This window comes from Panthera onca, chromosome A1, assembly GCF_046562875.1.
Source record: "Panthera onca isolate mPanOnc1 chromosome A1, mPanOnc1 haplotype 2, whole genome shotgun sequence".
Taxonomy (NCBI): Eukaryota; Metazoa; Chordata; class Mammalia; order Carnivora; family Felidae; genus Panthera; species Panthera onca.
Genome location: NC_138339.1, coordinates 187,379,508 through 187,397,091, shown reverse-complemented (window position 1 = coordinate 187,397,091; position 17,584 = coordinate 187,379,508). Strand labels below are relative to the sequence as shown.

The following is a 17,584-nucleotide window of genomic DNA, read 5'->3' as shown; positions in this document are numbered from 1 at the left end:
GCATAGCTTGTAGGAATCCCTGCTGCTGGCAGAGTGCAGAAAAAGAAAACATGATGACTCAATAGGTACTTTTTTGTTTTTTGGATCTTATTTCTGGTGTGGGTACAGTGGTATGTGTACTAGATACCAGTAGATCTGATTTTGAAGAAAACAGTGTTGAATTTTCCCCTGAACTAAACATGCTCAGAGGTGAAAATGCACTTTTGGAATATTTCGCTGTTTTGTATTTTCCCCATCAGTGCTTCCTGTGTTTTAACCATGTGACATGCTTGTAAAATGATAGACTGAGGCATCACTGGGATAAAGTAATAAGTTGCTCATGGCTGCTGGCAGTCTGTCCTCTGCCCCAGACCTCACCCACCTGCTGAGGAGGAGGAGAGTAACTGTCTCAGCCAGTCACAGCACATGTATGGCACATAGGTTGGGAATCTTTACTGCTATTTATTAATGTAAATTCTTTATTTTAAATAGACAGGAAGATATTACATAAAGCTGTTGCATGGTTTCTCCACAGATAACACAAATATTAACCCATTGGATGTAGAACAGCTATGTCTAATAGTATATTCTATGATGCTGGAAATATTCTGTATCTCTGCTGTCCAATATGGTAGCTACAAGCCAGATGTGACCATTGAGCACTTGACATGTGGCTAGTGTGACTGAGGGACTAAATTTTAAATTTCCTGTCATTTTAATTAATTGAAGTGTAAATATCCTGCTTTGTAGAGCAGGGTAGGTTCCTGGAGCAAGTGGAAGAAGCAGTGTGGCTGGGGGGCACTGGATAACAGATGCAGAGGACATCGAAGTACTGATCAGTATCTGGGTTTACAAAAAAGAAAATGTGGAGTGTAAACAAGTTTTATTTCCAGTAGTGTCACCTGAATTTTTTTTTTTTTTTTTTTTTAAAGATACAACCTATTCTGTAAAGAGATCATCTTGTATGGGTAGTAATAATGGCTAACATTTCTTTAGGGATCACCATGTGCCAGATTCTATACCATGTTAAACTCTTTAAATTGATTATCTCACTTAATCCCCTTATCAGCCTTGTGAAGTAGTACTACAGATCAGAGAACTGTGGCTCACCAGAGTCAGCAGTGAGTCCAAGGTCATTTATCTAGTGAGTGAGTACACTTTGACTCAAACACAGGTCTCTTATTTCAAAATTCATTCTCCTGACTGTTGCACCATATAACATAGCTTACCATAAATGATCAGGAAAGCATTTGGAGAAAGAAATTATAGAAGACATTGGGAAGGAAGAAATTACAGGAGTAGGGAAATTGCTTTGAAGAAACAGCTATTTCATTTAAATTTATCCTAAAATGTTTCCTCTCTGTCTTCAGAATTCTGAAAAAGTCAGCATTTCTCTAGGTAATTTACTTTGTTTACCCTGAGAGTTGGGTGGAGATATTTGGGGTATGAGGATGGGCAGTGAACAGGACAAAGTTCTGTTCAAATTGATCTTCGGTTTTACTATTGTTACTGTTATTATTTGATAATGTTACTCTCTTGGACACAGGGCACTCTGATTATATCTCAAGGACCTGTGTCAGAATGGTTTCTGCTACAAGTAATAGAAAACCCTCATTCAACTATTTTAAATAATTAGGAGATTATCTCACAAAACAGAAAATCCATGAACAAGCAGATCCCAGCCGTAGCAAGTATCAGTGCTATAGCTCTGCTCCTCCTGGATTTCCTTCCTTCTCTAGCCTGTTTGGAGTTACAGTTTAATCCTCAGGCTGATAGCAAGATCCCTGCAGTGGTTCCAGGTATCACATCCAAACTAGACATCTGGGGGAAAGCAGTATTTAAAAAAAAAAAAAGTATGTATACACACACACACACACACACATTTAGTAGAAATTCATAAACTAGGCAAGAGTGTAATAAACTTCTATGTATTTATCACTCAGATTCAACAGTGATTAATTTAGAGCCACTGTTATTTAACCTATATTCCATTCTCCATCTCCTTGATGTGTTTTTAAGAACTGAAGAATGGTTTTCAGAAATCCTATTTCAAAAAAAAAATTGGCAGGGAGTTTTGGCCTCCTGTGATTTTTTTTCCCCCCAGACTACTCAGGATTCACCTTTTGGAGTTAAGTATGGAGTCCAGACTTCCCTAAAATAAAGACTTTATAGGTAGGTGGATTCTTCAGGAGGGGGAAAAACAGGTTTTGTTAAGTAGGAGGAAGAGGCAATGAACAGTATCTTCTCTGGAAATACTTTATAATTTATGTGACTCATCTTTAATATTGCTTTTTAAAAAATCCAGTTTGGTTGGCTGATTGCTTAGGCTGGGTTTATTGGGTGGGATCACAAGGGAGCTACCCTGTGACTTGGTTTATTATTAGCTGGTTTATTATTATTACTATTATTATTATTAGCTGGTTTAAAAATGCAGTTTAACCTAGTGGTGACACATTTTAAGGAATTGATTCCTCTTGGCCAAACTGACAAGAAACCAAGCGTACCTGTTTGTTAATGTGTAGTTAATAACTAATACATTTGCAAAAGGTAAACTACAGTCTATAAAGAAGACTTAATTGGTACAGAGTCAAAAGAAAGGGGAGTGTTATTTCCATTGTGCAGTAAAGTAGTGTTAATATTATGTCTTTGTTACTTTGTTTCCGAAGTGTGATCTTTAAAAGAACTTTTTACTTCTCTTGCTTTTAGTGGCATTTATTTTCAACTGGCTTGGGTTTTGTTTATCCTTCTGTATCACCAATACCATAGCTGGAAGATATGGTGCCATATGTGGATTTGGACTTTCATTGATCAAATGGATCCTTATCGTTAGGGTGAGTGTTTTGATAGCGTCTATTACTCTTATCTCTAAAATTAAAATGTATGAAAATTTGTCTGTGGTTCATGAATGTTCATTTTATGTCTAGGAGTTCAATTATTTTGAGACTTATTCTTACCTCTTATTATTGTAGTGATCTCTGTGGGATGAACATTTTAAATGAGAGCTTGTTTACTACGTGGAAAGAGCTTTGAAAACAGAAAAAATTGAGTTTGAGTCTTATTTATATCAGTGTTCTAACCTTAAATTTTTAATTTTTCCTGAGCATTAGTTTCTTCATAATGGGTTGGTAATAGCTGCCTTTCAAGATTTTTGTGAGTCTTAGAGGTGATAGAATTAAAGTATTCACCCAGTTGCTCCACAAATGTGCTCAGTAAACTGTGTCTATGACTATTGTGATCAGTCAAAACATAAAAATTTCTATCAGTTAGTAAATTGTCACAGATTTAGTTATTTTCCCACTCTTTTGGGGGGGGGGGGTAGCATTAAGAACTCAAAAGTAAACTAAGGCCCCTGAGGTGGCTATCAGAACTCACCTTTTTTCCTTTATGTTCCTTCTCAGCCTTTCTTCTCATTTCTCTGTTGTTCCTGGGATTCACCCTCTGTCTACTTCTTATCACTTACGAGATGGTGTGTTGGGAGATAATGCCAAGTCCTCTTCTTTCTCCCATCTCAAAGCTTGTCCCATAATAAATTTCTGTGTCCATTCCACCAGCAGTAGTGTTGTTAGCATAGCTTTCCCCCAGCTCTTTGCCTTTTGAAGGCCCCCTTTGGCTCCTTTTTATGAAGCCTTTTCCCTGGTTTCTTTAGGGTAAGGCCTAGGAGAATGATTAGGAGTGCCTTTATTTATTGTTTTAATAAGTTTTCTTACAAGTAACCTATACATTTAAATGCTATTCTACAGTTGATAAAATGCATAATTTCAACAAGTCGTATTTATTTAAACATTGATTTCTAATTGAATGAATGCTCAAATGCTCCTAAAATATTCGGTACAGTCACATAATAAAATGTCAGCTTCCCTTACGTGCTTCAGACACTTGTTATGCACCTATATTATCAAATTGATTTAAAAAATTAAAACTGGATTTAATGTGTTTTTGCTTTATTTTTAAACTTACTGCCTCCCAGAGTTTCAGTAATCTTATCAGACCTTGTCTGTGTTCAGACCAGATTAAGGTTTTGGCTATTAATCAGTTGATTCTTGGGTGAGACCTTATTGCATGGCTTCTAAGATGATTAAAACTAGAGCCATTGTAAGAACAGCCCCCTGGCAGATTCTTTTTATAATTTCATTTCAGAAGTTGTGGAGTGGATTCCTACGATGAGCAGAAATCTGTTAAGGTGTTATGGACCATACAAATATAAAGAGATGATATAGGAGTAGATGATGTAGAAGTTACTACTAGAGAACCTCAAAAGAGTTGAAGTTAGATATGTCCATTGGTTATGGTTATATTAGTAATAGAACTAATTACTGTTATTCAAATAGGATTTCTCATCTTAGTCACAGAACACAAAATGAGTTGAGGACTGTTTTTTCAGTTCTCCTAAGCTTAATAAATGTGTGTATTCTAAATTTATAAAAAAGAAGGTAGTCTAGTCCATTATATGCAACCTATGCCCTAGGGGTATTAGCTCCTAATTCTCCCATAGTAGCCCTAGTTGGGAGGGGGTTGATTTAGTAATTAACTCCAGTTAATGTGATAAGGTGGGGAACTTAAATTCAAAGACTGCAGGTGCTCAGAGCTTTGTAAGGTATATACTAGCATCAAGTTTGATCACCAGGACTATTTAGTTTCCCTTTATAATAGCGCTACTGAAGGGTACCTGACTGGCTCAGTCAGAAGAGCATGTGACTCTTGATCTCAGGGTCGTGGGTTTGAGCTTCACATAGGTGTGGAGATTACTAAAAAAAATAAACTAAAAAAAAAACAAAACCCAAAAACCATAAAATGTGCCTTTAAAAAAAATAAAGTACTCCTACTGAGTTAAGGTTAATGTCATGCCTTTAGTGTATACTGAGAATTGATACAAGAAAAGGATTTTTAAAGATCTTTTGTATAAAGTAATAATGGCAGCCATTCATTGAGTACTTACTATGTTCCAAGCAGAATTCGTTACCAACATCAAATTCTTGACCCCCTACCTGTATCAGTGATGCTCATGACAATGCAGCCATTATATTGATGATGAAGCTAAGAATAAAAAAAAGTCTAATAACTTGCTCCACATCCCATAGTTTGTATGTGAATTAGAAACTAGCTTGGTCCCAGTTCAGTGCATGTTCTCTTGGTTCTGTACTGCCTCTATGACACTGCATTTTGACTTTTATTATAATGCTCCAAACAATAAATTCCCTGTGGAGCTCAGTGCTGACAGAAAGGGTTTCTCCTAAAAACCGGTTTTATTTTATTAGACAATAAGTAATTTATAAATCATACTGCAGCTTTTCTTTTTGTTTCTGAGTTGCCATGAACCTCAGATTTAATGTAAATATCTTTAGCCAATTCTGGTATTATTTCTGTCTACGGCTTTTGATCTTTTTATTATTTGTTTGAAAATGCATATGTGTTTTGTTAAAAACTAACAACTCTTTTTGAAAGTAGACAGGATGTAAACAATAAAATGCTGGTGTTACATTAATGAAATAAAATTAGATAAACTCCTATTGTCAGTTAATTTATTTTTCAAAATCTGATTTTTGCATCCTGTGATTGGCCAGTCAACATGATGGATTTATTCATTAAAAAACCCAACTTGGCTCAGCCCTGCGACTGTTGGTATTTTAAACATTTTTGCTCACTCAGTAATGAGTTCAAAAGCTTATTAGTTTATCCTTTTTACGTAGTGGACTTTACAAAGTCTCTCTTCGATTTCAAGGTGAAGGTAATTATATTTTTTACCCAGAAGTAAATAAAAACTAACTTTGGTAAATATTTTTGGTGAAGAATGATGATGTTCTTTTCTGGTTGTCTCTTTCCTGTTAGTATTATTTATTAAATATATTCTACAATATATTTAAATATTAGTTAAATGTATTGCTTTGCTTCTTTATTTCTTTTCGTTCTTATAGACTCTAAAACCCATATGAAAATCTTTTATTTATAATTAGTAATCACTTGATTAAAAAATATAGTGCAGTCCTACTTTACAAGCTATGTTTTCCTAATTTTTTAGCTCTCCCTTGTACTTATTTTAATGATGTAGGAGTCTGGAATTTGCGTCTATAATGGCACTTTAAAAATTTTAATCTCTGAAATTTTTGAAACTCTAAGCTGAGAATTTAGATTATAGTTGATTTATTAATTATAAATACTTCCTATGAAAATATTTAAGGTTTTAAAAATAGATTTAGATAATCTTTAGTACATATGCATCCTCAGTAGTGATATTTTTATTACAGTTTATAAGCATTTTGGTTATTACCAAACCTATAGGATTTTTAAAAATGCTTCTGTGGAAAATACCAACGGATAGTTGGAAATAATTATCAAAAAAAGTTGGAGATAGATACTTTTAATTTCAGACTTGAGGGCAAGTCTCCATTTGATAAAATCATTTTTAGTTAAATCAGATTCAGTTTGGAGACCAATGGAAACAGAGTAGATAAAACGACGTAATTTTTAATAGTTTTAGCCTAGGTTATATTACTTTCAGCAAACAACTATTTGCAACACTGTTTAATGCTAAAGGGTCATAGAGAAGAATTATCTGAAGTAACTCTGAAGACAATTAGTTTGACTTTTTACAAAAATTTTTTCAGTAATTAAAATCATGACGTCCAGAGTCTAATCAAGGAAAAGATAGCCGTGTTCATTGTCATCAAACTCTCCCTTCCCATCTGCCTGTTCATATTCTCATTTTACAGAACATATAAAACTGTCTACCGTGGTCACTAATAGGAACTGTTGAAATGCCACTTCAAGGTTCATTTAGCTGTTCTCAGCTCACTGTTGAGAGCTGAATACTGGAGCATCTAGTTTGAAAATAAAAAGAGTCTAATGAGTTGGGGGTCTTTATGTGCCTAGTATTCTTGGCAGTGATTAACAGTAGGGGGTGTACAGAAGGTCAAAAGCTCTTCTTTTTAGAGGTCAGCCGAACATCCCCATCTGATAAGATTAAACTAATGTGGCTTTTGGTGTTAATATCTAAAGCAGCGGGTTGCTGTAGTGTGTTTGGGATGGTAGTTGTGGCTTTTAGAGATTATGAAGAAAGAACCGACATGTGAACTCTTTAATGAGAAAGTTGGATTCAGATACAGAGAATTTACCTTTCTTTCTTACAAGCATCTTGAAACTGATTTTTGTTTCTAAAATACTTTGTATAAGTTTGTTAGCTATTGTATAAAAGATTTTAAAGAGTTTTTTCTCAAGTAACTATGTATATATTACATAATGTATTAAGTAATTATGTATGTATTACATAATGTATTAGGCATTTTGTTTTCTCTTTGTGTTAAGTGCTAGAGATTATTTGAGGTACATGATTCTGAAATTGAGGCTGATCTTTCATTTTCAAATTCAGGTACATAAATATGGTTAATATATTTATGTTCACTCCATAGTTTTCTGATTATTTTACTGGATATTTCAATGGACAGTATTGGCTTTGGTGGATATTTCTTGTACTTGGTAAGTTTATTCTTAATTAAATTTCAGTTTAATTTACATTTAGTTTAACTTTGATATTTCCCCAAATTGTAAGATGTAAACCCATTGTGTTGGAACTTAGGTGGTAATAATTTTTCTGTTGTAAAGTTCTCCTGTCCTAGCACTTAAATCATCTAAGCTATTTGGGTAATTATACATAGTACTCTAGATTTTGGATTTAAAAACCAGAGCCTTTCGATTTAAAAAATCAGTGGTTGGATGATAATTAAATATATAAAACTTGAACACCCTAAAATGATTTTAAGAAATGTCTTCGGCATTTATCTTGGAAAATATACATGCATAATTTCTTTTAACGATCCTAGGAGATGTTGAGAGTAGGATAGTTGTTCTATGCATTTTACTTATTTTTGGAACATTGAAACGTTCTTTATACTTTTGATACATACCCTGCATTAATCATTAATCAGCCAGGCAGAAGACTTCATGCCTAACTACCCCAGTACTTCTGTTGAGTTTTCTTCTTACAAGACATGTCTTTTTATTAATATTGATGAATTTTATGGATTTCCAATTTTTGTTGCCTGGTGATTTTCACTTTAGATATATGATAAGTTAATCTTAAAATCACATGATGCCTTTAATCCACATTTCAAATTTATTTACTGGCGTGAAGAATATACTGAAGTTTAAAAGCCCACATTTCTCTAGGAACATTATTGTACCAGAAAATAATAGCATTTCAGTAGGTGGCAGTGTTCTCATTGAGTTTTTGTTTAGTCCTGCTATTGGATCTTTAGGATCTTTATGGAAACAAATTCTTGCGATCAGATAAGGTCACTAAAGATCCTGTATTCTTTCTTTAATAATTATAGTGAAATTATTCTGCTGTTGTGATTTTGTTAGGGAGCCAGACTCTTATGAGGGTTTAGGCAGTTTTTTTGCATTGTTAATTGTGTTCTGACTGCCTGAATTCTGTGATCGTTATTGAGCTACTTAGTTAACAGTGAAAAAAATATATAGTCTATTAGATGTTTAAGCATATTAGGTGAGTATAGTTGCTTCTGAATATATTATTAACGATTGGACCTTACTATAGGCCTGAGTGGAATGCAGAGGATGACCTCATTTCCACATCAGAACCATAATCTATCTAGCATTTAGGGAAATATGGAAATTTAATCCATGATGAAAATGTTGCTCTCACATATACTCAGAAGAATGTTGAGTACATTGTAGAACACTGAGAAACGATAGCTGCTGAATGATTGATTGGTTTCTAGGTATGAATTGGCTTATTTTAGAAAATGGTTGAGCAGAATAAAATATGTCTTAGAAACAGCAGTTTTCATAGACAAAAGGAGGGATTTCACAAATAATTTTGGTTTACATTATTCAATAATGCTTTTACATTTGGATCACAATAGCATTATCTTGGAACAGCATCTGCAAGAGCACGAGGGTGGAATTCAGAGTGGGAGTCACAAATGGAAGGAGTTAGGATATGGGAAGCAGATGTGATCAGATTTAGCTGAAATTTATACCACTTGTTTAAGTCATTATTTGTGTATCTTCTATCTTTTTCGTTTATTACAACCATGCTCTTTTTTAGTACTTTGGTTACTGTCTTGCATTTGGGGTACGAATTTAGTTTGGGACTTTGCATTTGTATATATTTGCTATATGTATATATATCTTCTGTTTTTGTTTTGCATCCCCTCCCATTACTAGTTAAATATTTACTGAAGTTAGTAAATGTTTCCCTTAGAATTCTATGCGTAATATCAGAGAATTTACTAATAATGCTAATGCTTTTTGTGGTTAACTAATATTTTTCATCTGAAACTTTGAAGCATTTCACAGGCAATGCTTGCTCTCCTTCAATTACTAAGGAGACCTGTTAGCAAATGGCTGTTATTTAAAATTCCTATTACAGAGAATACTAAATAGATATAGTAAGACCTATCCCAAATCATTTAAGAAATCACTAGAGTGGTTGCTTCAGAAGTCTTTCCTGATTCTTCTTATGTAAATTTGTATTATAAATTAGTCTTTTATTATTACTTGAAAATGAGAAGTAATAATTAAAATTATTTATGTAACACACATGTCTTCAAATACAGATTTAACAGATGACAGGCACTTGATATTGCTAGACAGGCTTCTTGGTTTTATCCCACGGTTGTTAGCAAATTACATGCATATATTCCTTCTTGAATACTTTATATTAGCAAATATGTCTTAAGTTTGCTTAGTAGTTGTATTAATTGAAAAGTTTTATATGGGGGTGCCTGAGTGGCTCAGTCAGTCAATCTGACTTCAGCTAGGTCATGATCTCATGTATCTTGAATTCAAGCCCCGTATCAGGCTCCGTACTGACCATGACAGCCTTTTTGGGATTCTCTCTCTCTCTCCCTCTCTCTTGCTTGCTCTCTCTCAAAATAAATAAATAAACTTAAAAACTCAGAAATTTCTTTAAAAACAAAAAAAAGAAAAGTTTCATATAAAAATGGGATTTCTCTGAGTTGAATCACATTAAATGCATTAGGTAACTTTTCTATTTAAAGAAATGGAATGAATGTATATATTTTTTATAATTCTGGATTTTCATGGCTGGATTTGCTTTACTTTAATTTAGATACATCTGGACTTAACAAATTGAAAGAATTTTTGGGAGGCAGTAAACTTTTATTAAATTTTTCCAAGATGACATTATCATTATAATGTAAAATAGGTTATGGAATGAATGGAATTTTACAGATTAAATTCTTTAAGCCGAGAGGATCTTGTTTATAATTGTCTATTTTAAATTTGTGGTACCCCCTCTGTATAAGAACATAATGTATCTGTGATTTTAACCTCTCAGGCCTGCTTCTTTTCTTCAGAGGATTTGTTAATTATCTAAAAGTCAGAAACATGTCTGAAAGTATGGCAGCTGCTCATAGAACAAGGTATTTCTTCTTATTATAGAGGTAAGAAATCTTAACATATTAACTGTTCCCTTCATGTATTCATATTCACCAGATGCATATAATGTGCACTCATATTGTTTGTTTAAATTTAGCATATTTAATATATTGATATACTGTTAATCAACTAATGAAAATTTAATAAGTTGTGAACTTTTTAAAGTAGATTTTAAAAATTGAATTTCTTTGGAAATTTTAATTTTTTAAAAATACAATGAATAAGCAAACTTTAAGTCAGACTTTTTACACTTCTTTTTTAAAGATTAACCACAGGATGTAACCATTAGCACAAAATTTAAAAGGTTGAAAAAATAGGACAAGGCACTTACACAGAAGGGATGGGCACTTTGTATAAAACAATGTGAAAGTCACACATGTGTTGAAGAAAACAAGAAACAAATTTGTGATTGAAAAGTAATTTTCTGTGCACTGATCTTAACAAACAAGATCGGAGAGTTAAAAGCTGTGTGAAGAAAATAGGAGCTCTGATATTGTTTACTTGAAGTGTGTCAGTTTATACTAATAATGAAGGCTTCAACTTGAATAAACGGGAATAAAGAAACGAGCAGGGATTTCTTACTACTTATCCAGTGAGTTTCTGGAGGCTGTGTGTAACCAGTAGTATCTTCACCTGAAGGGACCTTGTATCTCTATTTTCTATAATAGATTCTTTTTTATTGAAATACAGGTAACATACAATATTATATTTGTATTATAATATAATTTGTAATATATTATATTATATTTGTATATATGTGTATAATACAGTGATTTGACATTTGTATATTTTGTGAACTGGTCATCACAGTAAGTCTAGTTATCATCTGCCACCATACAAAGTTAATACAGTATTATTGACTGTATTCCCCATGCTGTAAATTACTTCCCCATGACTTAACTTGTTTTGTAACTGGAAGTTTGTACCTCTTGATCCACTTCACTCATTTTGCCCCCCTCACTCCAAAACTCCTTCCCCTTTGATAGTTATCACTCTGTTCTCAGTATCTATGAGTCTGGATGTTGTTTTATTGTGTTTGTTTGTTTGTTTGTTTGTTTGTTTGTTTTTTGGTTGCATTTATAAGTGAAATCATGCAGCATTTGTCTTTCTTTGACTTATTTCACTTAGCATAATACCCTCACGGTCCATCCATGTTGTCACAAATGGCAGTATCTTTTTTGTGGCTGAGTAGTATTACATTTTACACACACACACACACACACACACACACACACACACACACACCCCACATCTTCTTTATCCATTCATCTATTGATGGGCACTTAGTTCCCATATCTAGGCTATTGTAAATAATGCCACAGTTAGCAGAGGGGTCCATATATCTTTTTGAATTACTCTTTTCATTTTCTTCACACAGATAGCCAGAAGTGGAATTGCTGGATCATAGGGTAGTTCTACTTTTAATTTTTTGAAGAAGCTCCATGCTGTTTTCCAGCATGGTTGCCTTAATTTACTTTCCCACCAACGGTTCACAAGGTTTCCCTTTTCTTCATGTCCTTGTTAACACTTGTTTCTTATCTTTTTGATTATAGCCATGCTGACAGGCATGCGGTGATAATCTCATTGTGATTTTCATATGCGTTTCCCTGATGTATAGTGATGTCAGGCATCTTTTTCGTGTGCTTGATGGCCATCTGTATGTCTTTGGAAAAATGTCTATTCAGACCCTCTGTTCATTTTTTGATTGGATTGTTTGGTTTTTCAGTTATTAAGTTATACGAGTTCTTTATTTTGGATATTAACTCCTTATTGAATATATGGCTTACAAATATCTTTTCCCTCTATACTATTTTTAAAACAAGCACCATATACTTCATGTCTATAATTGATTTGAACTTTTAAAGTATTTGAACTCCATAAGCAAAATGTCTGCTAAAACACTTAACTTTTGTATCTGTCTACAAGTACAAAATGTTCCAAAGTTACTATAACTAAATATCCTTTTTATAAATAAATTGTATGGTTTTTTTATTTGAGCGCTTAAACTTTATAACATGAGTTTTACATTATCTAATATAATTTATTTATTTCTGCTGAAGAGTAGAGTGAATGTAGTTGTATTTCTGGATAATATTAAAGTATACTTTTAAATGTTGTTTTACCTCGGGGCGCCTGGGTGGCCCAGTTGGTTAAGTGTCTGACTTAGGCTCAGGTCATGATCTCACAGTTCGTGGGTTCAAGTCCTGCATCGGGCTCTGTGCTGACAGCTTGGAGCCTGGAGCCTGCTTCAGATTCTGCGTCTCCTCCTCTTTCTGCCCCTCTCCCGCTTGTGCGCACGCGCGCTCTCCCTTTCTCTCTCAAAAATAAGCCAGCATTTTTAAAGAATGTTCTTTTACCTCTACCTAGAAGAGGTCAATTTTCTCTTTAGCCACTAAAATGTCTTTGCAAGAAATAACATTGAGTGTATTGTGATTATCTTGTTTGCATTTTCAAGAGTCTATACTATACATATTTTCTAGATGGTTTTCTATAGAAGCTTAAATGTTGGAATATATTCTGATATATGCTGTTTTATGTCATCTTTACCAAAAGAGCATTATATACTTGATGTACTACTGCTATAAAATGGGTTTTTGTACTATCATTTAGATACTTGCATTTTAATATGCTTTAAGACTAATTCTTTCTTTGTCCCTAGACTACATCGACCAGACATTCTTTTCTTATATCAATGTGAAATTTCCAGATCATCTGTAAACCTACAACTTTAATAGAATAGAAGACTACTAAAAGCAGAAGAAAAATTAGTGAAGAAAAGATAGATCTTCAAGATTGAATGGCAGGGTGGTTTATGCTTAAAGGCCAATTCTGTTCATTCTCTTAAATATTTATATTTCATTGGTTTTGCACATTTGCATATGTGCCCATTTAAAAGATTTGCGTATACTTGAAAGAGACTGTAAAGTTGTATCAGTAAAGTCCAGTCATATTTGGTCAGTCGGTGTTTGGTATAATTGAAAGAGCTGAGTAAAAAACAGTCTTCCAGCATGTAAATGCCATTGACTTTTGACCTGACATTTAGTATAATAAAATGAAATTATTAACCATGTCAAATGCTTTATAGTTTCTGGCTTCTAGATTCATCTAGTAACTCTACACATGGAACATCCTTTGTTATATATAGGTTTTTGAAACCTGCAGTGCTGATTATAGAAAAGCTTTGTCAGATTTGTGAACATGATATTTACATTATTATTTAGCATATTCTTTCTGTAAATAACCATGCATAAATTACTTTCTGCTTTGTTTTAGAAACTGTCTGGATATCTTTTAATTTAAAATTAAGTGAACTTAATATATAGAGAAAATTTGGGTGTTAAAGATAGTTTGTTTTAGGACAAATTTTAAGCAAATGTGGGTATTCCACATGTCCTTTATAAAAAAAAATCTTCCTGTTTTTTTTTTTCTTTTTAAGGGACATGCCAGTTTTAGGTACTCTTAATTGAGAAGCTTGGTTTTTAGCATTGCCATCTTAGAGATTCTTGGAGGAAGAGATTGTATTAGATGTTCTATTTATTTCATTTAAGACGTTTTTGAAAGTTAATTTTTTGAATAAGATACTCTCATTTGCATTTGTCTTTTAAAAAGCCAATAAAAGTATCTTTCAATTATGATTGTAATAATTTTTTCTTTAGAGGTTTAGTTTGTTAAACGAAGCAAATCAGAACTTGTACTAGTAGCTTCTTGCTTTGATTATAGGATTAACCTATAAAAATCCTATCTTGAATTGAGATATGCAGAATAATCTGTCTTCAAGTTATGGAAACGTGTGGAATATGGGGGTGTGGTGTGTGTGTGTGTGTGTGTGTGTGTGTGTGTGTGTGTTGCAAGAATATGTGTGTCTGTGACCATTATTACAACTGGAATCTACATTCATAAGCTACTGCCATTTTGCAAATCATTTTATGTCTCATCTGTTTTCTTTTTAGTTATGTTTTTGCTTTTGAATGCCAACATCAAAAATGATGGAAATTATATCCTCTTTTCAACTTAAAAATCATTTAATACGGATATATAGAACATATAAAATTGGTTGCTCGTTTATTATTTGACGCTGACTACTAAAAAATACATCTAAAAGTATTCAGGGACATTTTTCCATTTCTGAAAAAATAAGTTATACTTTATAACTTCTTTTGTATTTCTCTGTATTTTCTGATTTATTTCATTGTCTTTGATAAATAAAACATGCAGTTTTGTTTTGCTAATTGAGCCTGTTGTTTTTCCTCATTCATTCTCCCTGCATGGAATTTCTTATTGTTGATTGAGGTACCTGTGTTACCCCCTTGAGGTCAAACAGTAGCATGGGGTAAAGAAAACAAAATATTTAATTTAGTTGCCTGATTTGGAAATTAAAGTTAGAATGTACTTATAAGAAATATGATCTAATACTAGATCTCTTCTTTATCTCATATTAAGTTCCTGTACACCTGTACTTGTTTTTTTGTGGTAATTTTCAAATGAAATTAAGCTTTCATACATGGTAATTTTAGATTACTAGATCACCTATCACATCACTTTATTAAAATGTAGTATTTTAGTCCTTGTGGTATTTATACTTGGTTTCTGATTATGGATGTGTCACTTTTGGTCCAACATCAAAAACTTCATTTTCTGTTTGGATTTTTTTTTTTTTTTTTTTTTTCCCCTTTCAAATCTATAAGGTTCAAGTGTGCATGTTGCCGGATGCTTTCTAAGTGGTACAATTCAATGGTAGCCTTAAATCTCATTAGTCAGGGGCATCAGAATATTAGTTTTAAAAACTTAACATTCTCTTCTGGATCTGTGAAATCCTGCACACTTCCCTTCATTTGCTGTGAGCTGGGGTAGAGCAGCTGCTGTTGTGCTTGGGGGATTCTGAACCACCTTTGCACTCCGTCCTGAAGTTCACAAATCGGAATCTTTGTTAGGATGTCTAAATAATTTTTGAATGAATATGAATCGGGGCTTGGAAGTTGATGTGAATATTTATTAAATTATATTGATTATATTTGAATAAGCTAGTTATGGCCAGGATAATCCATTTTTATGTATTTATGAAATCAACTGAATTTAAGGTGAAAATACATTTTTCTGTACAGTGTGTTCAGGATCGAATTAGAAATTTGAAATTAAAAGATCTTATACTCAGTTAAAATAAAAATCTCCATTTAACAGAGAAAAAAAATACTAATGTCTAGCCTTTTGAGACCGTGAGATACCTCCCTTGCCTTTGAGGTTGTTCATAAATTTTAACCTGTTAGGACGGTAATCACTAATTCCCAGCAAAACCTTTCGTCACAGGAAAAGTGAAATCCAAAAAGTCCAATTGGAGAAAAAAAAAATCAGGGTTTCTTAATTTAACATTTCTTTTTCAACTGGTCCTTTCTGTCCCCCAAAGCACAAACATAACAGTGGTGAATGTGATACTGTATTTAACTGGAGTGACATGTCCTGAGCTTGCTCAGAAACAGTCGTGATTATTTGTTTTCTCAGCTTAAATAGTGCCTCTTCTCTGAAAAGTGTCCTAAAAAGGAGAAAAAGTTATATGAACACAGTGTCTATATAGCTGTACCTTTCACTGCGAAGTGACTGCCTAAGCCCACTGCCCTTTGGGAGAAGGAGCTGGCGTATTAGGTCAGGAGTTAATTGTTGTCACAGCCTTTCCTAGCCAGTGCATTTGTCTGGCCTGTAGAATATGCACAGTATCTTTTTTTTTTTTTCTTCCTTTTTTCTTTTGAAATAGAAATTGTATTGGAATGACTCCAGCTTATAGTAAAGAGTAAACAATGAGCTTTTATATTTTAAGACTGCTGTTAAATGTTATGTTAATTGTTTATTAGTTATATAATTTCTCCGACATATGAAATGTTAGTGTATTCTTTTAAAAAATCTCATTCAGGATAAAGTTCAACTGTTAGATGATGATGTGCCAATTATTGTAAGAATATCCTTGCCCATATATAAAACATGCTGACATGTGTTTTACTTGTTAATAAAGTTCTATAGATGTGGAAATGTGAACCTGTGCATCCTTTTGAAAATCAGTTTAAGACTGACAACATATTGCCACCTTGGCCTCACAAAATGGTTATATGGTAGACGTCATTTAAGATGAAAACACCTGGCATGGAATTAGGTTAGAGTGGGGAACAACATTTAACTTGTCACAGTAATTTGTTGGGAGGTGATTGTAGTTTAATTTTAATAAATGCAAAAAACCAGCTTTATGGAAATAATTTATGTTCATTGCTACTTTGCAAAATATCAGTGGTAACCATGGGCCAGACCTGCCTGTGTTATGGGCTTGTATTTTCATTTGGGACATAAGACCTAAAGTGCAAAAAACTTCAAGTTACTTAGAAAAAAAGAAACCAAAAAGCTCATTCCATACTTCATAAAAGTTTTTAAAAATGTTTATTTTGAACTCCACATGTTTGCATTAACTTTTCTTTCTTGAAGTTTTCAGCTTAGCTTTCATTCTTTGATTTTGGTTTTGAGAGATTGAGCTACCAGCTTTTAAAAACCCACTTGATTTTCATGAAAACCGTAAAAAAATTCAGTAGAGTATTACTGTTTTAGCAGTTGAGGTTATGGCAAGCGAACGTCATACACTCCTGGTTTACAGAAACTTACAGGTGGCTTTCCTATCTCTCACACTTGCAAAATGAGTCACCTCATTATTTTCCCACTCCTTGTGTGTTTGTTTTACTTAAAATCAACATTTTACCTTCAGTGACACAAGAAGGGGTATAGGCTATCCTTACAGCATACTTTCCTCTTTTAGCTTTGTCAGAAGCATAGCAAAGTCAAGAAACATTAAGTTTACTCAAAGCTCCAAAGAAATTTGGAAGAGCCTCTGCCCTCAGCATATGAAAAGTAGCAGATAACCTTGTTGGAAAGTATGAACTCAGAGATTCAAGAACAGTTCTTGTACATAAATCCCCTGTGTGGAAATACATTTATCATTCCTTTCCCATCAAACTTACTTTATCAGCCATCTGAATTCCTGCTTAGTGATTTGGTTTGGCTATGAAATCTATGTATGGGATTTGGGCTCTACAATTTTAATTTTCATCTTATTCAGAGATAAGACCTAAAGACTCTAATTGCTAACAAGCATTGGTGATGGCATAAATGGGAAATATCACTTCCTAAATCCAGCTTTTAAAATGGCCAGCAGATAATG

General features: G+C 33.3%; 1 protein-coding gene across 3 annotated transcripts in view; it reads left to right on the top strand.

Moving 5' to 3' along the window:
* Nucleotides 1-16,419, top strand: part of NDFIP2 (Nedd4 family interacting protein 2) — a 66,970-nt gene extending 50,551 nt beyond the window's left edge. For all 3 annotated transcript variants that reach the window (XM_078432579.2, XM_060636888.3, XM_060636889.3), the window contains 4 exons: nucleotides 2,686-2,810; nucleotides 7,383-7,449; nucleotides 10,295-10,400; nucleotides 13,055-16,419. In XM_078432579.2, coding sequence (XP_078288705.1) covers nucleotides 2,686-2,810; nucleotides 7,383-7,449; nucleotides 10,295-10,398 — 296 coding nt within the window. In that variant the 3' untranslated portion in view covers nucleotides 10,399-10,400; nucleotides 13,055-16,419. The remainder of the gene's footprint in view (nucleotides 1-2,685; nucleotides 2,811-7,382; nucleotides 7,450-10,294; nucleotides 10,401-13,054) is intronic.
* The last annotated feature ends 1,165 nt before the right edge of the window (nucleotides 16,420-17,584 follow it).